The sequence below is a fragment of the Carcharhinus amblyrhynchos genome, chromosome 34 (genome assembly GCF_965287045.1).
Source record: "Carcharhinus amblyrhynchos chromosome 34, sCarAmb.v2.hapA, whole genome shotgun sequence".
NCBI classification, from domain to species: Eukaryota; Metazoa; Chordata; class Chondrichthyes; order Carcharhiniformes; family Carcharhinidae; genus Carcharhinus; species Carcharhinus amblyrhynchos.
Window position 1 is genome coordinate 4,243,842 of NC_137357.1, and position 25,442 is coordinate 4,269,283.

The 25,442-nt window shown below is 48.9% G+C and overlaps 1 protein-coding gene across 4 annotated transcripts in view; it reads right to left on the bottom strand.

Annotated features, from left to right (window-relative positions):
* Positions 1 to 25,442, bottom strand: part of dock5 (dedicator of cytokinesis 5) — a 150,382-nt gene that overhangs the window by 12,200 nt on the left and 112,740 nt on the right. For 3 of the 4 annotated variants that reach the window (XM_080217153.1, XM_080217152.1, XM_080217154.1), the window contains 14 exons: positions 23,278 to 23,378; positions 22,102 to 22,160; positions 20,422 to 20,570; positions 18,205 to 18,290; positions 16,484 to 16,640; positions 13,450 to 13,490; positions 12,277 to 12,367; positions 9,756 to 9,875; positions 8,424 to 8,513; positions 8,229 to 8,333; positions 6,530 to 6,671; positions 5,724 to 5,805; positions 2,586 to 2,670; positions 189 to 275 (listed from right to left, as the gene is read on the bottom strand). In XM_080217153.1, coding sequence (XP_080073279.1) covers positions 189 to 275; positions 2,586 to 2,670; positions 5,724 to 5,805; positions 6,530 to 6,671; positions 8,229 to 8,333; positions 8,424 to 8,513; positions 9,756 to 9,875; positions 12,277 to 12,367; positions 13,450 to 13,490; positions 16,484 to 16,640; positions 18,205 to 18,290; positions 20,422 to 20,570; positions 22,102 to 22,160; positions 23,278 to 23,378 — 1,395 coding nt within the window. Of the gene's footprint in view, positions 1 to 188; positions 276 to 2,585; positions 2,671 to 5,723; positions 5,806 to 6,529; positions 6,672 to 8,228; positions 8,334 to 8,423; positions 8,514 to 9,755; positions 9,876 to 12,276; positions 12,368 to 13,449; positions 13,491 to 16,483; positions 16,641 to 18,204; positions 18,291 to 20,421; positions 20,571 to 22,101; positions 22,161 to 23,277; positions 23,379 to 25,442 lie in introns of those variants that run through there. The other variant, XR_013889829.1, reaches the window with a different exon arrangement.

Below are 25,442 nucleotides of genomic sequence, written 5' to 3' on the forward strand. Positions count from 1 at the left end.
TCAAGAAGAAATTAGATTTCACTCTTGGGGCTAAAGGGAAATGGAGGGAACACCCTGTATAATTGCAGTAAAACATCCCTATCCCTATACTCAAATCCTCTCACTATGAAGACTGACATGCCCTTTGCCTTCTCTACTGCCTGCTGTACCTGCACGTTTACTTTCAAAAGAACAAAAGCAACACTTACGGACATCGTGGCTTTGACCTCAAACCACTGGAGAATGCCGGGGAACTTGTATGCCGTTGTGTAAGTCACTCTTTCTATCCACATGGTCTGGAACACAAGAGGCATCTATGAGGTTACACTTTTCAACCCCCGCCCCCCCCATTGGTAACAATCCTGGTTCACTCTTTGCCAGAAAACAGGAAGAGAAAAGTGGGAAAGATCCACCCCTTTTTCCCATTTCCCCTAGGGAAATATTCAATGGTGTTCACACTCAGACCTTCATATGATGTCCGAGAAACAACGTAACCTTGGTGTGTTTGTCCACAGAACTCTGAAGGTGGAAAAGCAGGTTAATAGGGTGGTGAAAAAGGCATATTTCACACTCACCCTCATCAATCGGGGTATCGATTCCAAAAGCAGAGAGATCATGATGGAATTGTATAGAACTGTGGTGAAGCCACAGCTGGAGTACTGTGTGCCGTTCTGGTCACCACATTATAGGAAGGATGTGATAGCACTGGAGGGGGTGCAGAGGAGATTCACCAGGATGCTGCCTGGGATGGAACATTTAAATCATGAAGAGAGGTTGGGTAGGCTTGGGTTGTTTTCTCTGGAGCAGAGAATACTGAGGGGTGACCTGATCGAGGCGTACAAGATTATGAGGGACATGGACAGTCTGGACAGGGGGCAGCTGTTCCCCTCAGTAGAAGTCACGAGGGGACACGGGTTCAAGGTGAGGGGTGGGAGGTTTAGGGCGGGATTTGAAGAAAAATGTTTTTATCCCGAGGGTGATGAGGGCGATGAATGTGCTGCCTAGGAGGGTGGTGGAGGTGGGATGCCTCACATCCAGTATCTGGATGACTTCTTGGCACATAATTTGAGGCCACTGCTGTTTGTCATTTTCATAAATGACCAAGATGAGGATGCAGAAGGAGGGGTTAGTAAATTTGCTGACAACACCAAAGTCGGAGGAATTGTAGACCGTGAGGATGGATGTTACAGTTTACAGAGGGACATAGATCAGCTGCAGAGCTGGGCTGAGAGGTGGCAAATGGAGTTTAATGCGGGAAAGTGTGAGATGATTCACTTTGGTAAGAGTAACAGGAATACAGAATATAGGGCTAATGGAAAGACTCTTAGTAGTGTCAATGAGCAGAGAGATCTCGGTGTACATGTGCATAGATACCCGAAAGTTGGCACCCAGGTTGATAAGGTTGTTAAGGCGGCGTACGGTGTGTTAGCTTTTATTGGTAGAGGGATTGAATTTCGGAGCCGTGAGGTCATGTTGCAGCTGGACAAAACTCTGGTGCAGCCGCACTTGGAGTATTGCGTACAGTTCTGGTCGCCGCGTTATAAGAAAGATGTGGAGGCATTGGAAAGGGTGCAGAGGATGTTTACCAGAATGTTGCCTGGTATGGTGGGAAGGTCTGATGAGGAAAGGCTGAGGGACTTCAGGTTATTTTAGTTAGAAAGAAGAAGGTTACGAGGTGACCTAATTGAGGCATACAAGATGATCAGAGGATTGGATAGGGTGGACAGTGAGAGCCTTTTTCCTTGGATGGTGACGGCTAACACGATGGGACATAGCTTTAAATTAAGGGGTGGTAATTGTAGGACGGATGTCAGAGGTAGGTTCTTTACTCAGAGGGTAGTAAGGGCGTGGAATGCCCTGCCTGCAGCAGTTGTGGACTCGCCAACTTTAAGGGCGTTCAAATGGTCAGTGGATAGGCATATGGATAACATTGGAATAGTTTAGGTTAGAGGGTCATTAGATTCATTCCACTGGTCGGCGCAACATCGAGGGCCGATGGGCCTGTACTGCGCTGTAATGTTCTATGTTCTGTAACATTCAGGGCTTTGGGCCAAGCACTGGTAGATAGGATTAGCGGGGAGGTCAGGTGTATCTCATGTGCTGGTGCAGACTCGATGGGCCGAAGGGCCTTGTCTTCACTGTATGATTCTATGAACAGATGACAAGTGTGCTGATTGGTTGGCAAGTTGGCTATGATTGGTTGAGACATTACAAGCAACAGAAATTATGGGCTCCCCAAATTCCTGGGTAATCCAAAAAAAGGTATAAAACCTGAAGATATTCTTTTTGTTTGTGGAGTACAGAGTTCTACATATGAACATGTCACTTAAGCACAGATAAGTGAGTCACATTATGACCAATTATCTTAAATGTATACCCAGTGCACTCAGGGTTGTTCTTGTTTTGGGCCCATTTCTGAATTACCAGGAGCCTATAGCTCCGCCTTGCTTTCTCCATGGCCAGAGCCCACTTGCTGACCAATCAGTTCCGTTTCCTCCTGTTGTACAAATTTGCACATTAGTTTGAAAGTTGACACTCCTGTATTTGCCCTGATTGGGGGGTGGGGGAGGGAAGGGAACTTTGAGGCTGCCCCATGCGCTCCTCACCGCAAACTCATTGTCAGGATCTTTCTCTCCCTTCCTGAACGGGCGTGAATACTGGAACTGCTGGACCTCGTTGGCTCGGTAGAAGCTGTTCGGAACAGAGGGGGAAAAGAAGTGAATGAAGACAGCTCTTGAGGTCATAGAGTCATAGAATTCCTACAATGCAGACGGACACCATTCAACCCATCAAGTCTGTACAGACCACAATCCCAACCAGGGCCTATCTCCATAACCCCATGCATTTAGCCAGTTCCCCTGACACTAAGGGACAATTTAGCATGGCCAATCCAACTAACCTGCACATCTTTGGACACTAAGGGGCAATTTAGCATGGCCAATCCAACTAACCTACACATCTTTGGACACTAAGGGACAATTTAGCATGGCCAATCCAACTAACCTGCACATCTTTGGACACTAAGGGACAATTTAGCATGGCCAATCCACCTAACCTACACATCTTTGGACACTAAGGGACAATTTAGCATGGCCAATCCACCTAACCTGCACATCTTTGGACACTAAGGGGCAATTTCCCATGGCCAATCCACCTAACCTAAACATCTTTGGACACCAAGGGGCCATTTAGCATGGCCAATCCACCTAACCTGCACATCTTTGGAATGTGGGAGGAAACTGGAGCATCCGGGGGAAACCCATGCAGACACCGGGAGAACTCCAAACAGACAGTGACCCAAGCTGGGAATCGAACCCAGGCCCTTGGCACTATGAGGCCACAGCACTAACCACTGTGCCACCCCAAAGCAAACTCAGGTTGTGAGTTCGAATCTCACCGTTGAAAGTTTACCCTGATGATGACTATGAGTCCAACTTGCCATCCTTTGCGCCACAGTGCTACTAACCCAGTCCACTATTTTACAAAAGAAATAGCTCTCTGGAACAGGGGCTACAAGTAACATAGAACTATAAGGGAGGCCTTTCTATCCATTGTACCTGTGCTGGCCCTTCGCGATCTCTCAGGAGTGAGTTTTAGAAAACTTCTCAACATGTAAAGCACAGCTGAAGTTTGGAAGTCTCTTCCACAAATGGCAAAACCAATTTGAGGTTTTTAATTACTCATTCCAAGTGAAAGGACAGCATAGGCAAGTTGGGCTGAAGGGCCTGTTTCCATGCTGTAGACTTCTATGAATCGAAGTCACGAAGGGGTGAACATGAAATAAGGCCGTGGATGATCCATGATCTGACTGGATGCCAGAACAGTCTTGAGAAGGGGCTGAATGGCCTCTTGCTGCTTCGAATTTCTGATCTAGCCCAGCAGTCACATGAGATTGCTTACTGCTCAAGATCCTTATGACTGTGCGGCCAAATTCCCCTCCAACTCCATTTTCAAGTTTGCTGATGACATCACCATAGTGGGTCAGATCTCAAATAATGATGGGACAGAGTGCAGGAATGAGACAGAATCTGGTGAACAATAATCTCTCCTTCATTGTCAACAAAATGAGGGAGATAGTCATTGACTTCAGGAAGTGTAGTGGAGACCTTGCCCCTGTCTACATCAATGGGGATGAATGGGAAATGGTCGAGAGTTTCAAGTTTCGAGGTATCCAGATCACCAACCACCTGTCCTGGTCCCTCCACATTAATGCTATAGGTAAGAAAGCCCACCAAAGCCTCTGCTTTCTCAGGGGTCGAAGAAAATTTCTCATGTCTGCTATGACTCTCATCAATTTCTTCACAAGTATCATAGAAAGCATTCTTTCCGGATGTATCACAGCTTGGTATGGGCTCCTGCTCTGACCAAGTCTGCAAGAAACTACAAAGGGTTGTGAATGTATCCCAGTCCATCACGCAAACTAGCCTCCCATTCATCAACTCTGTCTAAACTTCCCACTGCTTTGGAAAATCAGCCAGCGTAATTAAGGACCCCACGCACCCCGGACATTCTCTCTTCCATCTTCTTCCATTGGGAAAAAGATACAAAAGTCTCAGATCGCGTACCAACCGACTCAAGAACAGCTTCTTCCCTGCAGCCGTCAAGACTTTTAAATTGGCCTAACTTATATTAAGTTGATCTTTCTCTCACCCTAGCTATGACTGTAATACTACATTCTGCACTCACTCCTTTCTTTCTCCCCCAAGTACTCTATGAATGATATGCTTTGTTTGTATAATGCGCAATAAACAATACTTCTCACTGCATCCCAGTACACATTAAGGCAGCACAGTGGTTAGCACTGCTGCCTCACAGCGCCAGGGACCTGGGTTCGATTCCCGACTTGGGTCACTGTCTGTGCAGAGTCTGCACATTCTCCCCATGTCTGTGTGTGTTTCCTCCATTTGCTCCGGTTTCTTCCCACAGTCCAAAGATGTGCGCGTTAAGTGGATTGGCCATGCTAAATTGCCCATTAGTGTCAGGGGGACGAGCTAGGGTAAATGCATGGGATTGTGGGATAGGGCCTGGGTGGAATTGTGGTCGGTGCAAACTCAAAAGGCCAAATGACCTCTTTCTGCACTGTAGGGATTCTATGATCTATGTGTAAATAATAAATCAAATTAAAGAACATTAAGTTTATCTTTCTCTACATCCTGGCTGTGACTGTGACACTACATTTGGCATTCTCTCCTTTCCTTCTCTCCTATGTGGTCTATGAACAGTATGGTTTGTCTGTATAGCATGCAAGAAAAAATACTTTTCACTGTATCCCAGTACACGTGACAATAATAAATCAAACAATACTTTTCACTGTATCCCAATACATGTGACAATAATAAATCAAACAATACTTTTCACTGTATCCCAGTACACGTGACAATAATAAATCAAACAATACTTTTCACTGTATCCCAGTACATGTGACAATAATAAATCAAACAATACTTTTCACTGTATCCCAATACATGTGACAATAATAAATCAAACAATACTTTTCACTGTATCCCAGTACACGTGACAATAATAAATCAAACAGTACTTTTCACTGTATCCCAATACACGTGACAATAATAAATCAAACAATACTTTTCACTGTATCCCAGTACATGTGACAATAATAAATCAAACAATACTTTTCACTCTGCCCCAATACATGTGACAATAATAAATCAAATCAAAAGAATTGAAATAAGATTTGTTTGTGACTTCTCTCTCAGAGAAAGTTGGTCTGTCATGTCACTTACTTTAAGATCTGCTCCGGAACAGGTTTGTCCTTGTAATACAATGGGAGGTTAAGGACTGGTTTCACAGTGAAACACTGAATATCTGGATACTCAGGTCAAGGAATGGGAAATGCTGTATAATCACAATGTTCTGGATTAATACTGACTCAATTCTGTCCACAGCTAATGTGCATTCGTCCATCGCTCCCTCATCCATCACTCCAGTGACAGAGGTCGGATAATGGCTTGAATTTCAATGGGGAAGGGGGGGGGTTCCAGAGTGCAGCAGGTAAGGGTATGGAGAGGGCTGAGGGCTACCTGCAACCTGCCAGGGACAACAAGAGGGGTGACATGAAACTGGCTGCCTGGGAGGCCTTTGACTGGGGGAAGTGAAGAGCTGTAGTCATGGTCATGGTGCTTTGAGTGCCTTAATCTATCGCTCCTTCCGCAAGTGACTGCAAACCGCTTAGAAGTGAGGTCAGGTCTTGCACTTCACTCACCTGCTGCTTCTATTATCCCACCTCCACCCTGGTGTGGGATCAGCCTGTGTAACTCATGCCATGGGCCTCCAATGAAGAGCAAGGATAGCAGAGGCAACAAGGCACCTCACTGCTTGTACCTTCAGACTCCTGGAACAAGCGCTCTTTCTCAAGGGGACCAGGTAGATGAGTGTTGTCCACAGTTTTCAGCAGTGGGAAAAGCCAGTGGTTTTTGAATGTTTGAGGTATAATCTACAAGCCCCAGTGTGTGAACGTGTAACAGATGCCTGGTGCAGAAGGGAAGCACGAAAATTTGGGAATAGTCTTGGGACAAAGAACAAAGGATACACTGCTTGGGCGAGGCTTTCAGTTCATCGCCAGGAGGGGAGGTGCTTGTCATCTTCTCAGCATTGGGAAATTGGGTCGCCAGTTTCAATCGGAAGTCCTCGTATCGTTCGTACTCCTTCCCACGGTAAATAAACATTCTATTCTGGAGAAAGAAGACAGATGGAACTGGGGTGCACTGCCCTTCCTTCAGTGTAGACACAATCTTTGTACATGACACTGTCCCTGCAGGGTATATTCCCATACTACACACACAGCTTAATCCAGAAACAAGTCAGTACGCACATAACATTCTGTCATCTGTTCCTGATACTTATAAATGGGCAAGTGTGGAGGCATCTGGGTTATGTAGATCAATGCTGAACCAATTATATTCTGTATCTAACCCTGTGCTGCACCTGTCCGGGGACAGTGTAGAGGGAGCTTTACTCTGTATCTAACCCCATGCTGTACCTGTCCTGGGAGTGTTTGATGGGGGACAGTGTAGACGGAGCTTTACTCTGTATCTAACCCTGTGCTGTACCTGTCCTGGGAGTATTTGATGGGGGACAGTGTAGAGGGAGCTTTACTCTGTATCTAACCCCGTGCTGTACCTGTCCTGGGAGTGTTTGATGGGGGACAGTGTAGACGGAGCTTTACTCTGTATCTAACCCCGTGCTGTACCTGTCCTGGGAGTGTTTGATGGGGACAGTGTAGAGGGAGCTTTACTCTGTATCTAACCCCGTGCTGTACCTGTCCTGGGAGTGTTTGATGGGGGACAGTGTAGAGGGAGCTTTACTCTGTATCTAACCCCGTGCTGTACCTGTCCTGGGAGTGTTTGATGGGGACAGTGTAGAGGGAGCTTTACTCTGTATCTAACCCCGTGCTGTACCTGTCCTGGGAGTGTTTGATGGGGGAGCAGTGTAGAGGGAGCTTTACTCTGTATCTAACCCCGTGCTGTATCTGTCCAGGGAGTGTTTGATGGGGGGACAGTGTGGAGGGAGCTTTACTCTGTATCTAACCCCGTGCTGTACCTGTCCTGGGAGTGTTTGATGGGGGACAGTGTAGAGGGAGCTTTACTCTGTATCTAACCCCGTGCTGTACCTGTCCTGGGAGTGTTTGATGGGGACAGTGTAGAGGGAGCTTTACTCTCTATCTAATCCCCTGCTGTACCTGTCCTGGGAGTGTTAGGTGGGGGACAGTGTAGAGGGAGCTTTACTCTGTATCTAACCCCGTGCTGTACCTGTCCTGGGAGTGTTTGATGGGGGACAGTGTAGAGGGAGCTTTACTCTGTATCTAACCCCGTGCTGTATCTGTCCTGGGAGTGTTTGATGGCGACAGTGTAGAGGGAGCTTTACTCTGTATCTAACCCCGTGCTGTACCTGTCCTGGGAGTGTTTGATGGGGGACAGTGTAGAGGGAGCTTTACTCTGTATCTAACCCCGTGCTGTATCTGTCCTGGGAGTGTTTGATGGGGGACAGTGTAGAGGGAGCTTTACTCTGTATCTAACCCCGTGCTGTATCTGTCCTGGGAGTGTTTGATGGGGACAGTGTAGAGGGAGCTTTACTCTGTATCTAACCCCATGCTGTACCTGTCCTGGGAGTGTTTGATGGGGGGACAGTGTAGAGGGAGCTTTACTCTGTATCTAACCCCGTGCTGTACCTGTCCTGGGAATGATTGATGGGGGAGCAGTGTAGATTAATGTGGCGGCAGTGTTACTTACCCGCAGAAAGGAGGGGAATCCCTGACCATAATATCCAACTGCAAAATACTCTGGCAAAGGCCTCATGGCCTTCATAATCTTCTCGTAGAATTTGGCTTGCTGTTTCTGTAACAGGGAATGCAGAAAGATCAGCGTTGGGAGAGCGGAGGGAGACACAGAAACGTGGAGTCAATGTCACACGTTGGTACATCTTACCAAGAGAAGGCTCAACTCCTCGTACTCGAATATCTCTTTCTCGTACATGGCTGCCAACTCTTTGCACAGTTTGATGGCGTTTTCCCACATCTGTGATCAAGAGAGCAACATCTGAGTCTGGGTGAGAGTCTCAGAAGGGCAATTGTAAATTGAGGAGGGCGGAGGTGGGGGTAGTTTGCGCGTGTCACAGTGGGATGGAGGAACAGAGGTTAGGCTTTGTACAAATACTGTTGCAACCAGCGAGAGCGTGGGTAAGACACATCTCGAATACAATGCACAATTCTGGTCCCCTTACTTGAGGAAGGACATACATACGCTCGAGGTTCAGAGAAGATTGACTAGATTGATTCCAGAATTGTCTTTTGAAGAGAGATCGGGCAGCTTAGGCCGAGAATCGGTGGAGTTTACAAAAATGAGAGGGGGGCTAGAATCAGAGAATCCCTACAGTGCAGAAGAGGCCATTCGGCCCATTGGGCCTGCACCAACCATGTATTTACCCTGCTAATCCCCCTGACACGAAGAGTCAATTTAGCATGGGGGAGGCGATGGTCTAGTTGTATTACTGCTGGACTATTAATCCAGAAACTCAGCTCTGGGGACCTGGGTTCGAATCCCGCCTTGGCAGATGGTCGAATTTGAATTCAATAAAAAAAAATCTGGAATTAAGAATCTACTGATGACCTTGAAACAATTGTCGATTGTTGGAAAAACCCATGGATTTTTCAAAAATTCCTGGGACATGGGTGGCCAGCATTTATTGTCCATGGAAGGCAATTGAGAGTTAACCACATTGCTGTGGCTCTGGAGTCACATGTAGGCCAGACTGGGGTAAGGACGGCAGATTTCCTTCCCTAAAGGGAACCAGATGGGTTTTTCCAACAATCCACAATGGTTTCATGGTCATCTGTAGATTCTTAATTTCAAATTCCACCATCCGCCGTGGCGGGATTTGAACCCAGGTCCCCCAGCACATTAGCTGAGTTTCTGGATTAATGGTCCAGTGATAATACCGCGAGGCAATCATGATTTGTAGGAATGGAGACATGAGGAGAGTGGTAAGGGCGTTGCCCCAGAGAGAATTGGAGGCACATTCAATCCAATGTCTTGTTTGGATCTGAAGCAGGGCGTTGGGGCAAGTGGAGTGGGAGAGGAAGTAGGTGGCTCTTGCATGGTGCTAGCACAGATCCAAAGAGCTGAATGGCCCCCTGCTGAGATGAAGGCAATCGGTTCCAAACCCTGAGAGAAGAGGAGGATGTGGCGGTGGTTTGAGTGATGGGGAACCGCATTGGGACGCACTGGGGGTTGGCGCGTGCTTGTGCGTGGCATACTAACCTTGCCCTTGTCGCAGTAATGGATAATTTCTTGGTAAAGCCTCTCTTTTAGTTCCCGGTTGGTCAGGGCTTGGTAATCGCTTCTGTTCATGAGGTGTGGTGCACAGGGCTGGTCTGACCACTTGCAACGTAGCAACAGGAGAGAACACACAGAGACAATCAAGAATCATTGCTGGGTTGAATGGGTGGCACGGTGTTAGCAACGCTGCCTTACAGTGCCAGGGACCTGGGTTCCATTCCTGGCTTGGGTTGCTGTCTGTGTGGAGTCTGCACCTTCCCCCCGCCCAGCCCCCCAGCGCGTCAGCGTGGGTTTCTTCCGAGTGTTCCGGTTCCCTCCCACAACGTTCTGGTTAAGGAGGTTGTTGGGCATGAAATGGATTTTTAAGCCCGCGCACTATTTTCTGGGTTTGGCACAGTCTGCGCCAGGCTTGGCAAGGTGGGAAAGTTGGCCCTAATGCCTAGTGGTGAGATATTCCAAAGGTTAGACACACATTGTACAAGTCATTGGTAAGGCTACACGCGGAATACTGTGTAGATTAGAGGGGTTAGCAAGTAAAATACGTAGGGATATGAGGGTAGGGCCTGGGTGGGATTGTGGTCGGTGTGAACTCAATGGGCCGAATGGCCTGTTTGTGTACAGTAGGGCTTCTATTCCTAAGTTCCAGTCACCCTATTATACTAAGGATATTATTAAACGAGAAAGAGTGTAGAAAAGATTTACTAGGATGCTACCAGGACTTGATGGTTTGAGTCAAAGGAAAGGCTGGATAGACTGGGACTTTTTTTTCCTGGAGTGTAGGGGGCTGAGGGGTGATCTTATAGAGGTCTATAAAATAATGAGGGGCATAGATCAGCTCGATAGTCAATATCTTTTCCCAAAGGTAGGGGAGTCGAAAACTACAGGCCATAGGTTTAAGGTGAGAGGCGAGAGATACAGAAGGGCCCAGAGAGGCAGTGTTTTCACACAGAGGGTGGTGAGTGTCTGGAACAAGCTGCCAGAGGCAGTAATAGATGGGGGTACAATTTTGTCTTTTAAAAAGCATTCAGACAGTTACATGGGTAAGATGGGTAGAGAGGGACATGGGCCAAATAAGGGCAATTGGGACAAGGTTAGGGGTTTAAAAAAATAGGTGGCATGGACAATTTGGGCCGAAGGGCCTGTTTCCATGCTGTAAACCTCTGTGACTGCATGACTTGCTGAATAATCCTGAGTGTGCCAAGAATGACACGGGAGACTAATTTAAGATGGTCAGTTGGGCCTCGCAATGTGTTTCACATACATACGTGGCCACATGTACTCTATCCTGTCCAAGTAAGAGGTACATGTCCATATTTTGAATGAGAAAAAATGCCGGGTGGCATTTTAGCGTGGGGGGGAGCATGCAGGAGGTCAATAGTACCCTGATACATTTCCATGGCAACGCCTCAACCACAGTCAGGATTTGTCAACCAATCAGCAGCCTTTTCCCAGGTAGCTTAAATTGTTTGTTTTATTCATTCGTGGGACATGGGCATCGCTGGCTGGGTCAGCATTTATTGCCCATTCCGAGTTGCCCCTTGAGAAGGTGGTGCTGAGCCGCCATCTTGAACCGCTGCTGTGGGTTGACCCACAATGCCATTTGGGAAGGAATTCCAGGATTTTGACCCAACGACAGTGAAGGAACGGCCGATATATTTCCAAGTCAGGACGGTGAGTGGCTCGGAGGGGGACTTGCAGGTGGTGGTGTTCCCCATGTATCTGCTGCCCTTGTCCTTCTAGATAGTAGAGGTCATGGGTTTGGAAGGTGCTGTCTAAGGATGAGTTGCTGCAGTGCATCTTGTAGATGGTACACACTGCTGCTACTGAGTGTCGGTGGTGGAGGGAGTGAATGTTTGTGGATGGGGTGCCAATCAACCGGGGCTGCTTTGTCCTGGATGGTGTCGAGCTTCTTGAGTGTTGTTGGAGCTGCCCCCATCCAGGCAAGTGGGGAGTATTCCATCACACTCCTGACTTGTGCCTTGTAGATGGGGGACAGGCTTTGGGGAGTCAGGAGATGAGTTACTCCCTGCAGGATTCCCAGCCTCTGACCTGGTAGCCAATGTATTTATATGGCTGGATCCAGCTCAGTTTCTGGTCAATGGTAACCTCAATGAAGTTGATAGTGGGGGCCGGTGTGGGGGAGGAATTCAGTGATGATAATACCACTGAATGTGAGGATCGGTGCTTAGAGCATCTCTTGTAACACCCTCGGAAAATTTGATAATTCTTGCATCTGATGAGTGTGAAGTGAAAAGCTTCAGCAGCATGTATCTTTCTGGCAAGATTGGAGTTCTGTGCTCCCTGCGCAGCTACTGAGGTGGGGAAAGGGTTCCATCGAAGCAGGTGGAAACTCTTTCGAAGGGTGTGACGCCGGCCCGGTTAGATTTGCCATCGTCCCTGGGTAGCGGGTACAATGACAGTTGGTGCTATTCCTGTTATGTGAGGGGGGGAGGGAGATGCATCACTGATAGTTTCAGAAAGCACAGTTAAACGTGCCTCTTACCTGGAGTAGCTCAGCGTGCAGGAGTAGGGTGTAGGCAGCCTCGGTGTAATTTTCACAGTCGCAATGTAGATCTCGCAGCTTGTAGAGGTACCTGGCATCGACAAGGGCAGACGGTTAAGAGCGCCAACCCTCCCTTCCATCGCCCGTTGCTATCAGATAACCCAAGGCCAGGTTACAGAGCAGTCGATCACTCGGTATCCCTCTGAACTCCCCCTCAAACCCACATCCACACTAAAATCAAAAACATTCTCGGGACATTCTTGCCAAATATTTAAGTGGGGGGGGGGTGGAAACTCCATCATTTATCATTATGGCTGAGCTCCATCAATTCCATCCCCTCCATATTCCTCGGTATCCGAACACCAATGGTTCCCAGTCTAGAATATACCCCACAATTGAGCCTTCACAGTTACTCAGGGGTAGAGAGTGTGCAGACTCAGCACAGACAGTGACGCACGCCGGGAATCAAACCCAGGTCCATGGCGCTGTGAGGCAGCAGTACCAACCATGGTGTCACCCAATGCTATGTCAGTAATAATAGACTCTCCCCATTCCTGGTCAATTGATTAATCATTTCGTTACTGGGTCTGAAAGTCTATAACTGGGTTAAACCTCATTTCTGTTTTAAGTGTGTCCTCCCTTGTCTCCTTTGCCTCAAACTCTGCCCTCTCTTTCTAGAAGGTCCAACAAGAGGAAACACCCCCTCCAATTCTAACCTGCCAATCCCTTTCAGCATCTTATATACCTCAATTAGACATATTATTCGGGCAGCACAGCGGTTAGCACTGCTGCTTCACTGCACCAGGGACCTGGGTTCGATTCCAGGCTTGGGTCACTGTCTATGTGGAGTTTGCACATTCTCCCCATGTCTGCATGGGTTTCCTCCAGGTGCTCTAGTTTCCTCCCACACTCCAAAGATGAGCAGGTTTGAGGGATTGGCCATGCTAAATTGAATAACATGTTGGGGGGATTAGCAGGGTAAATACGTGGAGTTATGGGGATAGGGTTGTGGTTGGTGTCGACTCAAAGGGCCGAATGGCCTCCTGCACTGTAAGGATTCTCCGATCCGTTATCGAAGTTGAGGGATTCCTGCTGCTTTAATGATTTTTGAGGCCTCATCTCAACCTGAGAGAGGCGTCCACAAGGGCGTGGCCTTCCATGGCGTCTACTCACCTGATATAGATGTCCTCTCGTTTCTTCTCCTTATAGAAAGCCTGTGGTGGAAACGGAAAGGATATTTGTTAGCTCCAGATCTCTCCGTTGGCTCTCCAACCAGGAGTGGGGGCTGCTGAATCTTCTCTTTATTTCTTCTTGGCCACGGTTTAACCTTTGACCCCCCCACCCCACCCCCCACACCTCCCCCCCCACCCCACCCCCCCCCCCACCCCACCCCCCCCCCCACCCCACCCCCCCCCCACCCCACCCCCCCCCCCCACCCCACCCCCCCCCCACCCCACCCCCCCCCCACCCCACACCCCCCCCACCCCACCCCCCCCACCCCACCCCCCCCCACCCCCCCCCCACCCCACACCCCCCCCACCACCCCCCCCCACCCCCACACCCCCCCCCCCCACCCCCACCCCCCCTCCATTTTTCTCCCGTCTTTCGAGTTGGAGTGGGAGGCCTTGGCTAACTCCAACCATCGGGCACCCTTCCCTGCGCTGGCCTGCCAGATCTCTCTTGGCTTCCTGCTTTCCCAGGGGCATGGACGCCACTGACAGTGCAGGCCCCACGTCCAACAGGCATGCCACTTTCGAGGGGAGTTGGTCGGTGCATGTTGGCCCGGCCAAGGTTAAGCATGGCAGATTTCCTTCCCCAGAGCCCTTTCCCTTCGTGACAGCTTTATCTCTTGTAATTCCCACATCCCTAAAGCAGGATTCAAACTGTGGTCCAATGAATCGTTACGTCAATGTCCTGGGATTACTCGTCTAGTTACAGAACCACTGCAGCAGATAAGAAAGAAATGGGATGTTGGCATTGATAGCGAAAGGAATAGCATGTCAAGGCAAGTAAGCATTTTCTCTTTTGGAAGCCAATAGTATGTTGTCCAAAGAACTCAAAACATAATCTGGATCATGGAAACAGAGAAGATAGGAGCAGGAGGTGGCCATTTGGCCCTTCGAGTCTGCTCTACTGTTCATCACCATCATGGCTGATTGTTCAACTCAATAGCCGCATCCTGCTTTCTCCCCATAACCTCTGATCCCGTTCATCCCAAGTGCTATATCCAGCCGCCTCTTGAATACATTCAATGTTTTGGCATCAACTACTTCCTGTGGGAATGAATTCCACAGGCTCACCGGGTGAAGAAATGTCTCCTCATCTCCGTCCTAAATGGTCTACCCCGAATCCTCAGACTGTGACCCCCTGGTTCTGGATTTCCCCCACCATTGGGAACACCCTCCCTGCATCTACCCTGTCTAGCCCTGTTACAATTTTATAAGTCTCTGTGTGATTCCACCCCTTATTCATCTAAACTCCAGTGAAAACAATCCTAACCTAGCCAATCTCTCCTCACACATCAGTCCCGTCATCCCCAGAATCGGTGGTTTCAGTTATAAGGAGAAGTTGGATAGACTGGGACTTTTTCCTCTGGAGCGTAGGAGGCTGAGGAGTGATCTTACAGAGGTTATAAAATAATGAGGGATATAGATAAGGTAGATTGCCTGGATCAAACTAACTAAACATACAACTAAATACTTATCTGTGTTATGAAAGAGTTGGGTACAAACAGTTTTCAACCAACATAAACGACTGGCAGTTGTTACCATGAAACCCTGCTGTTTACCTTGCAAGAAAGCCTGTTTGCCTTACACTGCATTTTCAAGGAATGTAGCCAATTCATAAGCTGAACCCAGAATTCCAAGCTGGGTTTTAAAAGGTGGTCATTTTAGCTTCAAAGCATAGCTTAATTAGTTACACAGACAGAGACACCTCAATATGAAGCCTTTTAACTAAAGCAAACCATACACAGCCATACAGGTTTACAGCATGGAAACAGGCCCTTCGGCCTAACTTGTCCATGCCGCCCAGTTTTTTTAACCACTAAGCCAGCCCCAATCGCCCAAATTTGGCCCATATCTTATCTTATCCATGATGTGGAGATGCCAGCATTGGACTGTGCTGGGCACAGTAAGAGATCTCACAACACCAGCTTAACGTCGGACAGGTTTATTTGGAATCACGAGCTTTTGGCGCACTGCTCCTTCATCAGGTGAGTGATGCCGTGCTCCGAAAGCTCATGACACCAAATAAACCTGCTGGACTGATGTTGTGAGACTTCTTACTGTGCCCATTTTACTCATAAAACTGTCTGAACGCTTTTTAGAAGACAAAATTGTACCTGCCTCTACTACAACCTCTGGCAGCTCATTCCAGACACTCACCACCCTCTGTGTGAAAAAATTGCCTCTCTGCACCCTTTTGTATCTCTTCCCTCTCACCTTAAACCTATGCCCTCTAGTTTTAGATTCCCCTACCTTTGGGAAAAGATATTGACTATCAAGCTGATCTGTACCCCTCATTATTTTATAGATCTCTTGTAAGGTCACCCCTCAGCCTCCTACACTCCAGAGAAAATAGTCCCAGTCAATCCAGCCTCTCCTTATAACTCAAACCATCAAGTCCTGGTGGCATCCTTGTAAATCTTTTCTGCACACTTTTAATAATATCCTTTCTATAATAGGGTGACCAGAACGGCATACAGCATTCTAGGCGTGGCTTCACCAATGTCTTGTACAACTTCAAAAATACATCCCAACTCCTGTATTCAATGTTCTGACCAATGAAACCAAATATGCTGAATGCCTTCTTCACCACTCTGTCCACCTGTGACTTCACTTTCAAGGAGCCATGAACCTGTACCCCTCAATCTCTTTGTTCTATAACTCTTCCCAACGCCCCACCACTAACTGAGTAAGTCCTGCCCTGGTTCAATCTATCAAAATGCATCACCTCGCACATATCTAAATTAAACGCCATCTGCCATTCATCAGCCCACTGGCCCATTTGATCAAGATCCTGTTGCAATCTTAGATAACCTTCTTCACTGTCCACTATGCCACTAATCTTGGTATCATCTGCAAATTTACTAAGCATGCCTCCTAAATTCTCATATGAGCCTTCATAGAAAGCAGAAGGCGAGTGGTCACCAGCCTTAAACAGTGGATAGAGGACACCGGTAGCCCTCCACACCGCAAACACTCACCAGGACATTGACGGTACAGCTCATTTGGTTCTCCTTGCTTCCATCATGCATAATGGTCCTGTAATCGAGGAGGTTTTCCAGCAGGCTGGAAACTAAAATGACGAAGGCTTCTCCCGAGGTAGCGAGGTATTTGTGCTTTTTGCAGTGCTCCAGGAGGCTGAGGAACAGATACCATGAAGGGAATAATCAGCAGTGAAACACTACGTTTGCAACGCGCACCCTTTCTTTCCCCAAGGGCCCATCATTCTCTCGAGGTTGATACGAGCGATACCTCGGAGGTTCCGCATTGTCAGAGGTGCCGATGCATATTTCCCCGACTTGCTCAAAGCTTTTTATTTCCCCCATCTCTTTCCCTGCTGTAATCTTTCCCACTCCAAGGGAGTTCAGTGTGGGTTTACAATGTCAGGGCCTCAGGGGTTAAGTTAAAAGGAGAAATGAGACAATTTAGGCCTATATGCCCTCAAATTCAGAAGGTTGAGAAGCAATCTGATAGAAGTCTACAAAATACTAAAGGACAGGTGGACAAACATAGGAACTGGAGCATGAGGAGGCCATTCGGCCCTTCCAGCCTGTTCCGCGCATTCATTTTGATCATGACCTGATCGTCCATTTCAATATCTTGATCCCCCCGATATCCCACGATCCCTTTAGCCCCCAAGAGCGCAATCTAATTCCCTCTTGAAATCACACAACGTTTTGGCCTCAATTACTTTCTGTGGGAGTGAATTCCACACATTCACCACCCTCTGGGTGAAGAAATTTCTCCTCACCTCAATTCTAAAAGGTTTAACCCTTATCCTCAAACTATGACCCCGTAGTTCTGAACTCCCCCCACCATCGGGAACATTCTTTCTGAATCTACCCTATCTAACCCTGTTAGAATTTTATAAGTTTCTATGAGATCCCCTCTCACTCTTCTCAACTCCAGTGAATATAATCCTAACCAACCCTCTGCGGCACTCACTCAGCGCTGACCCTCTGACAGGGCGGCGCTCCCTCAGCGCTGACCCTCTGACAGGGCGGCGCTCCCTCAGCACTGACCCTCTGACAGTGCAGCACTCCCTCAGCACTGACCCTCTGACAGTGCGGCGCTCCCTCAGCACTGACCCTCTGACAGTGCGGCACTCCCTCAGCACTGACCCTCTGACAGGGCGGCGCTCCCTCAGCGCTGACCCTCTGACAGGGCGGCACTCACTCAGCGCTGACCCTCTGACAGGGCGGCGCTCCCTCAGCACTGACCCTCTGACAGGGCGGCCTCCCTCAGCACTGACCCTCTGACAGGGCGGCGCTCCCTCAGCACTGACCCTCTGACAGTGCGGCACTCCCTCAGCACTGACCCTCTGACAGTGCGGCACTCCCTCAGCACTGACCCTCTGACAGTGCGGCGCTCCCTCAGCACTGACCCTCTGACAGTGCGGCGTTCCCTCAGCACTGACCCTCTGACAGGGCGGCGCTCCCTCAGCACTGACCCTCTGACAGTGCGGCGCTCCCTCAGCACTGACCCTCTGACAGTGCGGCACTCCCTCAGCACTGACCCTCTGACAGTGCGGCGCTCCCTCAGCACTGACCCTCTGACAGTGCGGCGCTCCCTCAGCACTGACCCTCTGACAGTGCGGCGCTCCCTCAGCACTGACCCTCTCTCAGTGCTGCACTCCGTCAGTACTGACCCTTGGACAGACAAGATGGTTGCTTAAATGCTTGGAATCTGGTCCAACACTTACGTTCTCTCCAGGAGAACCTTGTACTGTTCATCTCCTCTGCCTCCCTCCACCTCCTGGTCCAGTTTGGTGATGAGTTCGTTCTCAAACTGGAACGAGAGACGTGGTTAATACAGCAGGTGGTCCTTACTGATGCACAGTGATGCCCTTAATGAGATGCCTGATGGTCAATCCTCCCACTTGGAGCACTAGAATAGTGTCTGCTCAGTATTAGGCCCCATCTCGCCCAGTCAACCTGCTTCCACTCTGAGGGAAAGCCAGACAACTACTTGACTTGGAGAGAGTGCAGAGGAGATTCACCAGGATGCTGTCTCGTTTGGAGGGTAGGTCTTACAAGGAAAGGTTGATGGTGCTGGGGCTTTTCTCTTTGGAGCGGAGGAGGTTGAGAGGCGACTTAGGAGATTTTTATAAGATGATGAGGGGGGTGGATAGAGTGGATGTGCAGAGACTATTTCCTCGGGTGGATGTAGCTGTTACTCGGGGGCATAACTATAAGATTCATGGTGGGCGATATAGGAGGGATGTCCAAGGTAGATTTGTCACTCAGAGAGTGGCTGGAGTGTGGAATAGACTGCCTGCTGTGATAGTGGATTTGGACACTTTAGGAACTTTCAAGCGGTTATTGGATAGGCACGTGGAGCACACCAGAATGATAGGGAGTGGGATAGCTTGATCTTGGGTTCGGACATAGCTTGGCACAACATCGAGGGCCGAAGGGCCTGTACTGTTCTATGTTTCTACATTAACTATATTCGAAAATAAACTTTGTTCCCCAGTGGGTCATTAGCATCAGACTTGAAGTGGAATATTTCATGCTTATCCTAGCCAAGTTCAAGAGGCAAAATGTATGAATCAGACAGGCTTCATAGAGAGGCCTGGAGTTTCGAACCCGAACCATACCCTCCGTCTGTGGGATCCTTCCCCTCCACCCCAAGAAAGCTATGGGAGGTTGTGGAATATTGAATATTGGCAGGCTGATCAGGGGTGAACTAGCGAGATGGATTCAGACCTGGCTTGGCCATAGGAGACGGGGTAGTGATGGAAGGGTGTTTTCTGAATGGAGGTCTATAACTAGTGATGTTCCGCGGGGACCAGTGCTGGGACCTCTGCTGTTTGTAATATATATAAATGACTTTTGGAAGAAAATGTAGCTGGTCTGATTGGCAAGTTTGCGGCTGATACTAAGATTGGTGGAGTTGTGGATAGTGATGAAGATTGTCAGAGAATACAGCAGGATATAGGGGGGCTGGAAAATTGGGCGGACAAACGGCAGATGGAATGAATGTGAGGTGATGCATTTTGGTCGATCCAATCCAGGTGGGAGCTATAAAATAAATAGCAGAACCATCAGGAGCATAGAGACACGGAGAGATCTGGGAGGACAAGCCCACACATCCTTTAAGGTGGCAGCACAGGTGGAAAAGGTGGTGAAGAAAGCATGTGGCATGCTTGCCTTCATTGCACAGGGCATCGAGTATAAAAGCTGGCAAATTATGTTAGAGTTGTATAAAACGGTGGTTAGGCCACATTTGGAATACTGTGTCCAATTCTGGTCCCCACACTACCAGAAGGACATGGAGGTTTTGGAGGGAGTTCAGAAAAGGTTTACCAGGATGTTGCCTGGTCTGGAGGGTATTAGCTATGAGGAGAGATTGAATAAACTGGGATTGTTCTCCATGGAAAGACGGAGGCTGAGGGGGCGACCTGATAGAAGTTTGTAAAATTACAAGGGGTGTAGATAGGGTGAACAGTTGGAAGCTTTTTGCCAGGACAGAAATGACAATCACAAGGGGACACAAGTTCAAGACAAGGGGGGAAAGGTTCAGTGGAGATGTGCAGGGGAAGTTTTTTTTAACACAGAGGGTGGTGGGGGGCCTAGAATGCACTGCCAAGAGAGCTGGTTGAGGCAGATACAATTGCGACATTTAAGAATTATCTGATAGACACATGAGCAGACTGGAAATCGAGGGATTCAGGAGGTTAGTCTAGATAGGACAATGTGATTGGCACAGGCTTTGGAGGGCCGAAGGGCCTGTTCTTTCGCTGTGTTGTTCTTTTTGATATCCAAGGCCGAGTTTTCGAGGGAGGAAGGTGAGCAAGATCAGCTGCACTCTTCCCAGATTGAGGAGCAGGCTTCATGGCCTTGTCAGTCCTCCTCTCTGTTCTGGCATCAGGTTTCCTGCACCCCCCGACCCCCCAGGGCCAGCCTGAGGCACTCACCAGATGGAAGGAGCGGTTGACGTTGTATTCACACTGCATCATGTCGAAGAAGATAGGGATGGTGGCTCTCCGTAACTCAGGCTGGGGGATCAGGGTCATCTGCAGGATTGGGCCCACCATGTCTGGGATGAACTTGATCTTGTGAGGGCCTGCAACACAAACACAGAGGTCCGTTCAGCGAACCCCCCTCCAATCTTACACCAAACGCTTTAAATCTATGACTCCCTCCCCACCGTCACTGCCGCCCCTCTGCACCCCGCCAACCACCATCCTTGAAGTAAAGAGGACGTTTGCACCCTCTCCCTCCAAGCCTGTCACACTCACTCCCTCCACCACCGACACCCCATCTACAAGATGCACTGCAGCAACTCAGCGTGATGGTACAGTGGTTAGCACTGCAGCCTCACAGTGCCAGGGACCTGGGTTCGATTCCTGGCCTCGGGTCACTCTCAGTGCAAAGTCTTCACGTTCTCTCCCCTCCCCGTGACCATTTGTTACCCTCCGCACTCTGATCTGCCCTGTAGGCCCACTGACAGAGACCATTTAGCACATCAACTGCCCCACCAAGCCCTGGATGTCAAGGGATGGGGCGATCGTGAGGCTCTTACATGGAGGGGGCTGCAAGTTATGTGCAGCAGGGTGGCACAGTGGTTGGCACCACTGCCTGATGGCACCAGGGACCCGGGTTCGATTCCCAGCTTGGGTCACTGTCTGTGCGGAGTTTGCACGTTCTCCCCCGTGTCTGTGTGGGTTTCCTCCGGGTGCTCCGGTTTCCTCCCACAGTCTGAAAGATGTGGTGGTTTGATGCTTAATTCTGCCTCAGTGAAACCCAAACAGCAGTGACTAGAGGAATTTCACAGTGTGAATGTAAGCCAACTTGTGACACTAATAAATAAACTTAAACTGTGAATAATTACCCCAAGATCCCATCGTTCCTCTGAGCCGCCAAGAGTACTGCCATTCATTAAATACACTCTCATCTTGTTTCAGTACTAATGTTAGTCTTATGACAATAATAAATAAATCTGAGCTTAAACACATCCTTAGGCAGCATCCTCCAAACCGCTACCATCTAGAAGGACAAGGGCAGCAGACACATGGGGAACACTACCACCTGCAAGTCCCCCTCCGAGCCACTCACCACTCTGACTTGGAAATATATCGGCCGATCCTTCACTGTCGCTGGGTCAAAATCCTGGAATTCACTCCCTAACGGCACTGTGGGTGTACCTACAACACACAGACTAACTGATGTCCAATAACAATCCTGGAACTCCCTCCCTAACAGCACTGTGGGTGTACCTACACCACACGGACTGACTGATGTCCAATAACAATCCTGGAACTCCCTCCCTAACAGCACTGTGGGTGTACCTACACCACACGGACTGACTGATGTCCAATAACAATCCTGAATATCCCTCCCTAACAGCACTGTGGGGTAATGGACGCCAGTTCTTGAACTGCAGAGGCACCACAGTACCTACATCACACAGAGTGCGGCAGGCGTTAATGGCGGGAATGATAAAATGACAAGATAGCAGAATCATGTGGGGCTGAGTGGCCTCCATAGTGTGTATTCAGTGCAGGTGAGGGTAATTCTCAATTCACTCTCTTTGCTCTGACGCTGAATATAGTTTGGATGGAATCACAGGTCGAAGAGTTGAGCAAGATACTCACCCAGGACATACCACATGTCCCGAATTTTAAATCCTATTTCTTTCCTCATGTCCCCGTACCTACAAAACATGGACAAGGAAATGAGAAACTCAAAGCAATTCATTTTAATTAAATTAATTAATACTTCATTGAGTTTAGGTACAGAGTAAAGCTCTCTCTACACTGTGTCCCATCAAACACTCCCAGGACAGGTACAGCACGGGGTTAGGTACAGAGGAAAGCTCCCCCTACACTGTCTCCTCATCAAACACTCCCAGGACAGGTACAGCACGGGGTTAGATACAGAGTAAAGCTCCCTCTACACTGTCCCCCATCAATCACTCCCAGGACAGGTACAGCACAGGGTTAGATACAGAGTAAAGCTCCCTCTATACTGTCCCCCATCAAACACTCCCAGGACAGGTACAGCACGGGGTTAGATACAGAGTAAAGCTCCCTCTACACTGTCTCCCATCAAACACTCCCAGGACAGGTACAGCACAGGGTTAGATACAGAGTAAAGCTCCCTCTACACTGTCTCCCCATCAAACACTCCCAGGACAGGTACAGCACGGGGTTAGATACAGAGGAAAGCTCCCTCTACACTGTCTCCCCATCAAACACTCCCAGGACAGGTACAGCACAGGGTTAGATACAGAGTAAAGCTCCCTCTACACTGTCCCCATCAAACACTCCCAGGACAGGTACAGCACAGGGTTAGATACAGAGTAAAGCTCCCTCTACACTGTCCCCCATCAAACACTCCCAGGACAGGTACAGCACGGGGTTAGATACAGAGTAAAGCTCCCTCGACACTGTCTCCCATCAAACACTCCCAGGACAGGTACAGCACAGGGTTAGATACAGTAAAGCTCCCTCTACACTGTCCCCATCAAACACTCCCAGGACAGGTACAGCACGGGGTTAGATACAGAGTAAAGCTCCCTCTACACTGTCCCCCATCAAACACTCCCAGGACAGGTACAGCACAGGGTTAGATACAGAGTAAAGCTCCCTCTACACTGTCCCCCATCAAACACTCCCAGGGCAGGTACAGCACGGGGGTTAGATACAGAGTAAAGCTCCCTCTACACTGTCCCCCATCAAACACTCCCAGAGCAGGTACAGCACGGGGGTTAGATACAGAGTAAAGCTGCCTCTACGTTGTATGATGAAAGCTTAGGAGGTGAACATTACTTGCTGATGATTTTGTTGCGTTTCTCAGTTGAGAAGCTCTCCAGCTGCAGTGAGTCCTGTGTCAGGAAAGCGATGGCCAAATGGAAGTAATTATTCCAAAGCTATAAGGAACAGGAAGGAATTGTCATTAATTCTCGATCGGGCAGGGCAGTGGGAGAGAGGGTCCCATCTGAAACATGTCCCATCCCCAAAGGCCTCACAATGAATCAGCACTCCGAAAACCATCCCATCGGTGAGGATATCATCCACTTGAACATCACAGAATAGGCCCTTCGGCCCATCGAATCAAACTTGACAAAGATATTTTGTTCTCAGCTGCTCCTGTTACTAGGATTCGGGGGCTGGTCAGGGGCATACAGTGAGGAAGCCAGGGGTGTGCGGATTGTGAGGGAGAACCTTTCTTTACACAGTGAGTGGGACTAATCTGGATCTTGCTGCCTGCGAGGCAGGGGTAAGGGGAGACGATGAACAATTTGCAAACGAAATTGGTTGGAGAACTCCAAAGATGTATGAGTTAACTGGATAGGCCATGCTAAATTGTCCCTTAGTGTCCAAAGATGTGCAGGTTAGGTGGATTGGCCATGCTAAATTGCCCCTTAGTGTCCAAAGATGTGCAGGTTAGGTGGATTGGCCATGCTAAATTGCCCCTTAGTGTCCAAAGATGTGCAGGTTAGGTGGATTGGCCATGCTAAATTGCCCCTTAGTGTCCAAAGATGTGCAGGTTAGGTGGATTGGCCATGCTAAATTGCCCCTTAGTGTCCAAAGATGTGCAGGTTAGGTGGATTGGCCATGCTAAATTGTCCCTTAGTGTCCAAAGATGTGCAGGTTAGGTGGATTGGCCATGCTAAATTGCCCCTTAGTGTCCAAAGATGTGCAGGTTAGGTGGATTGGCCATGCTAAATTGCCCCTTAGTGTCCAACGATGTGCGGGTTAGGTGGATTGGCCATGCTAAATTGCCCCTTAGTGTCCAAAGATGTGCACGTTAGGTGGATTGGCCATTTGAAATTGCCCCTCAGTGTCCAAAGATGTGCAGGTTAGGTGGATTGGCCATGCTAAATTACCCTTAAGTCTCAGTGGAATCAGTAGGGTAAATAAATGGAGTTGCAGGGAGAGATGCTAGGTGGAATTGTTGTTGGGCTGAATGGCCTCCTTCTGCAGCATAGTGATTCTATGATTCTGTGACTTGAGGGGAATAAAGGGGATCCAGCGGGAGGTGGAGAGTGGAATAGGTTTGACTGGGTCACTCTGGAATGAGCCAACATGGCTTCGGTTGGCTGAATGGCCTCCACCTGCCACTGAACTATATGCCGCCGCCACCCCCCACCACCCAGTCTCTTCGACTGTGCCCTCTGGATTGCTAGCTCAGTGATAGTCCCCCTACAGCACCATTTCCCCAGTACTGATAATGCTGGGACCGGGGTGGGCTGCTGAGATTGGCCCATCGAGCCACCTTGGCTGATGTGTTGGGAGGTTCGAAGGTCAGGGTTCGCCGCATGCAAACGAGAAAGCACAGTCAGTCAGAGAGGGAGAGTTTGTCCCGGTGAGACCCTGAAACAATGCAGGGCGGCCGACTAAAGAGGGACCTGATTGGGTGGCAGTCTTCCCCTCCCATCAGCCCCCAGGAAGATGTCAATGGCCTCTGCTGGGGATACTGGTGAAGGAAGGACCCCAAGGCCATGAATCACCCTGAAGGAGGTGGGCCTGGGTGTCTTAGGCTGGGAGGGTTTGGTTAAGGGGTTGACAGGTCGTGCCAGGCTCTCAGAGAGCAAACAAGTTACCCAGCTGACCATAATTCTGCCAATGCTTCGAACCTCCATGCTGACAACATCAGTTTCTTATTCAGTCTGGGACGTGGGCATCACTGGCTGGGCCCAGCATTTATTGCCCATCCCTAGTTGCCCAAGGGCAGTTGAGAGTCAACCACATTGCTATGGCTCTGGAGTCACATGTAGGCCAGACCAGGTAAGGACGACAGATTTCCTTCCCTAAAGGGAACCAGATGGGTTTTTCCGACAATGGTTTCATGGTTTTCAGTAGATTCCAATTTCCAGATATCTTATTATTGAATTCAAATTTCACCATCTGCCGTGGCGGGATTTGAACCCGGGGTCCCCAGAACATTACCCTGGCTCTTGGGAATACTAACCCAGTGACAATAGCACTAC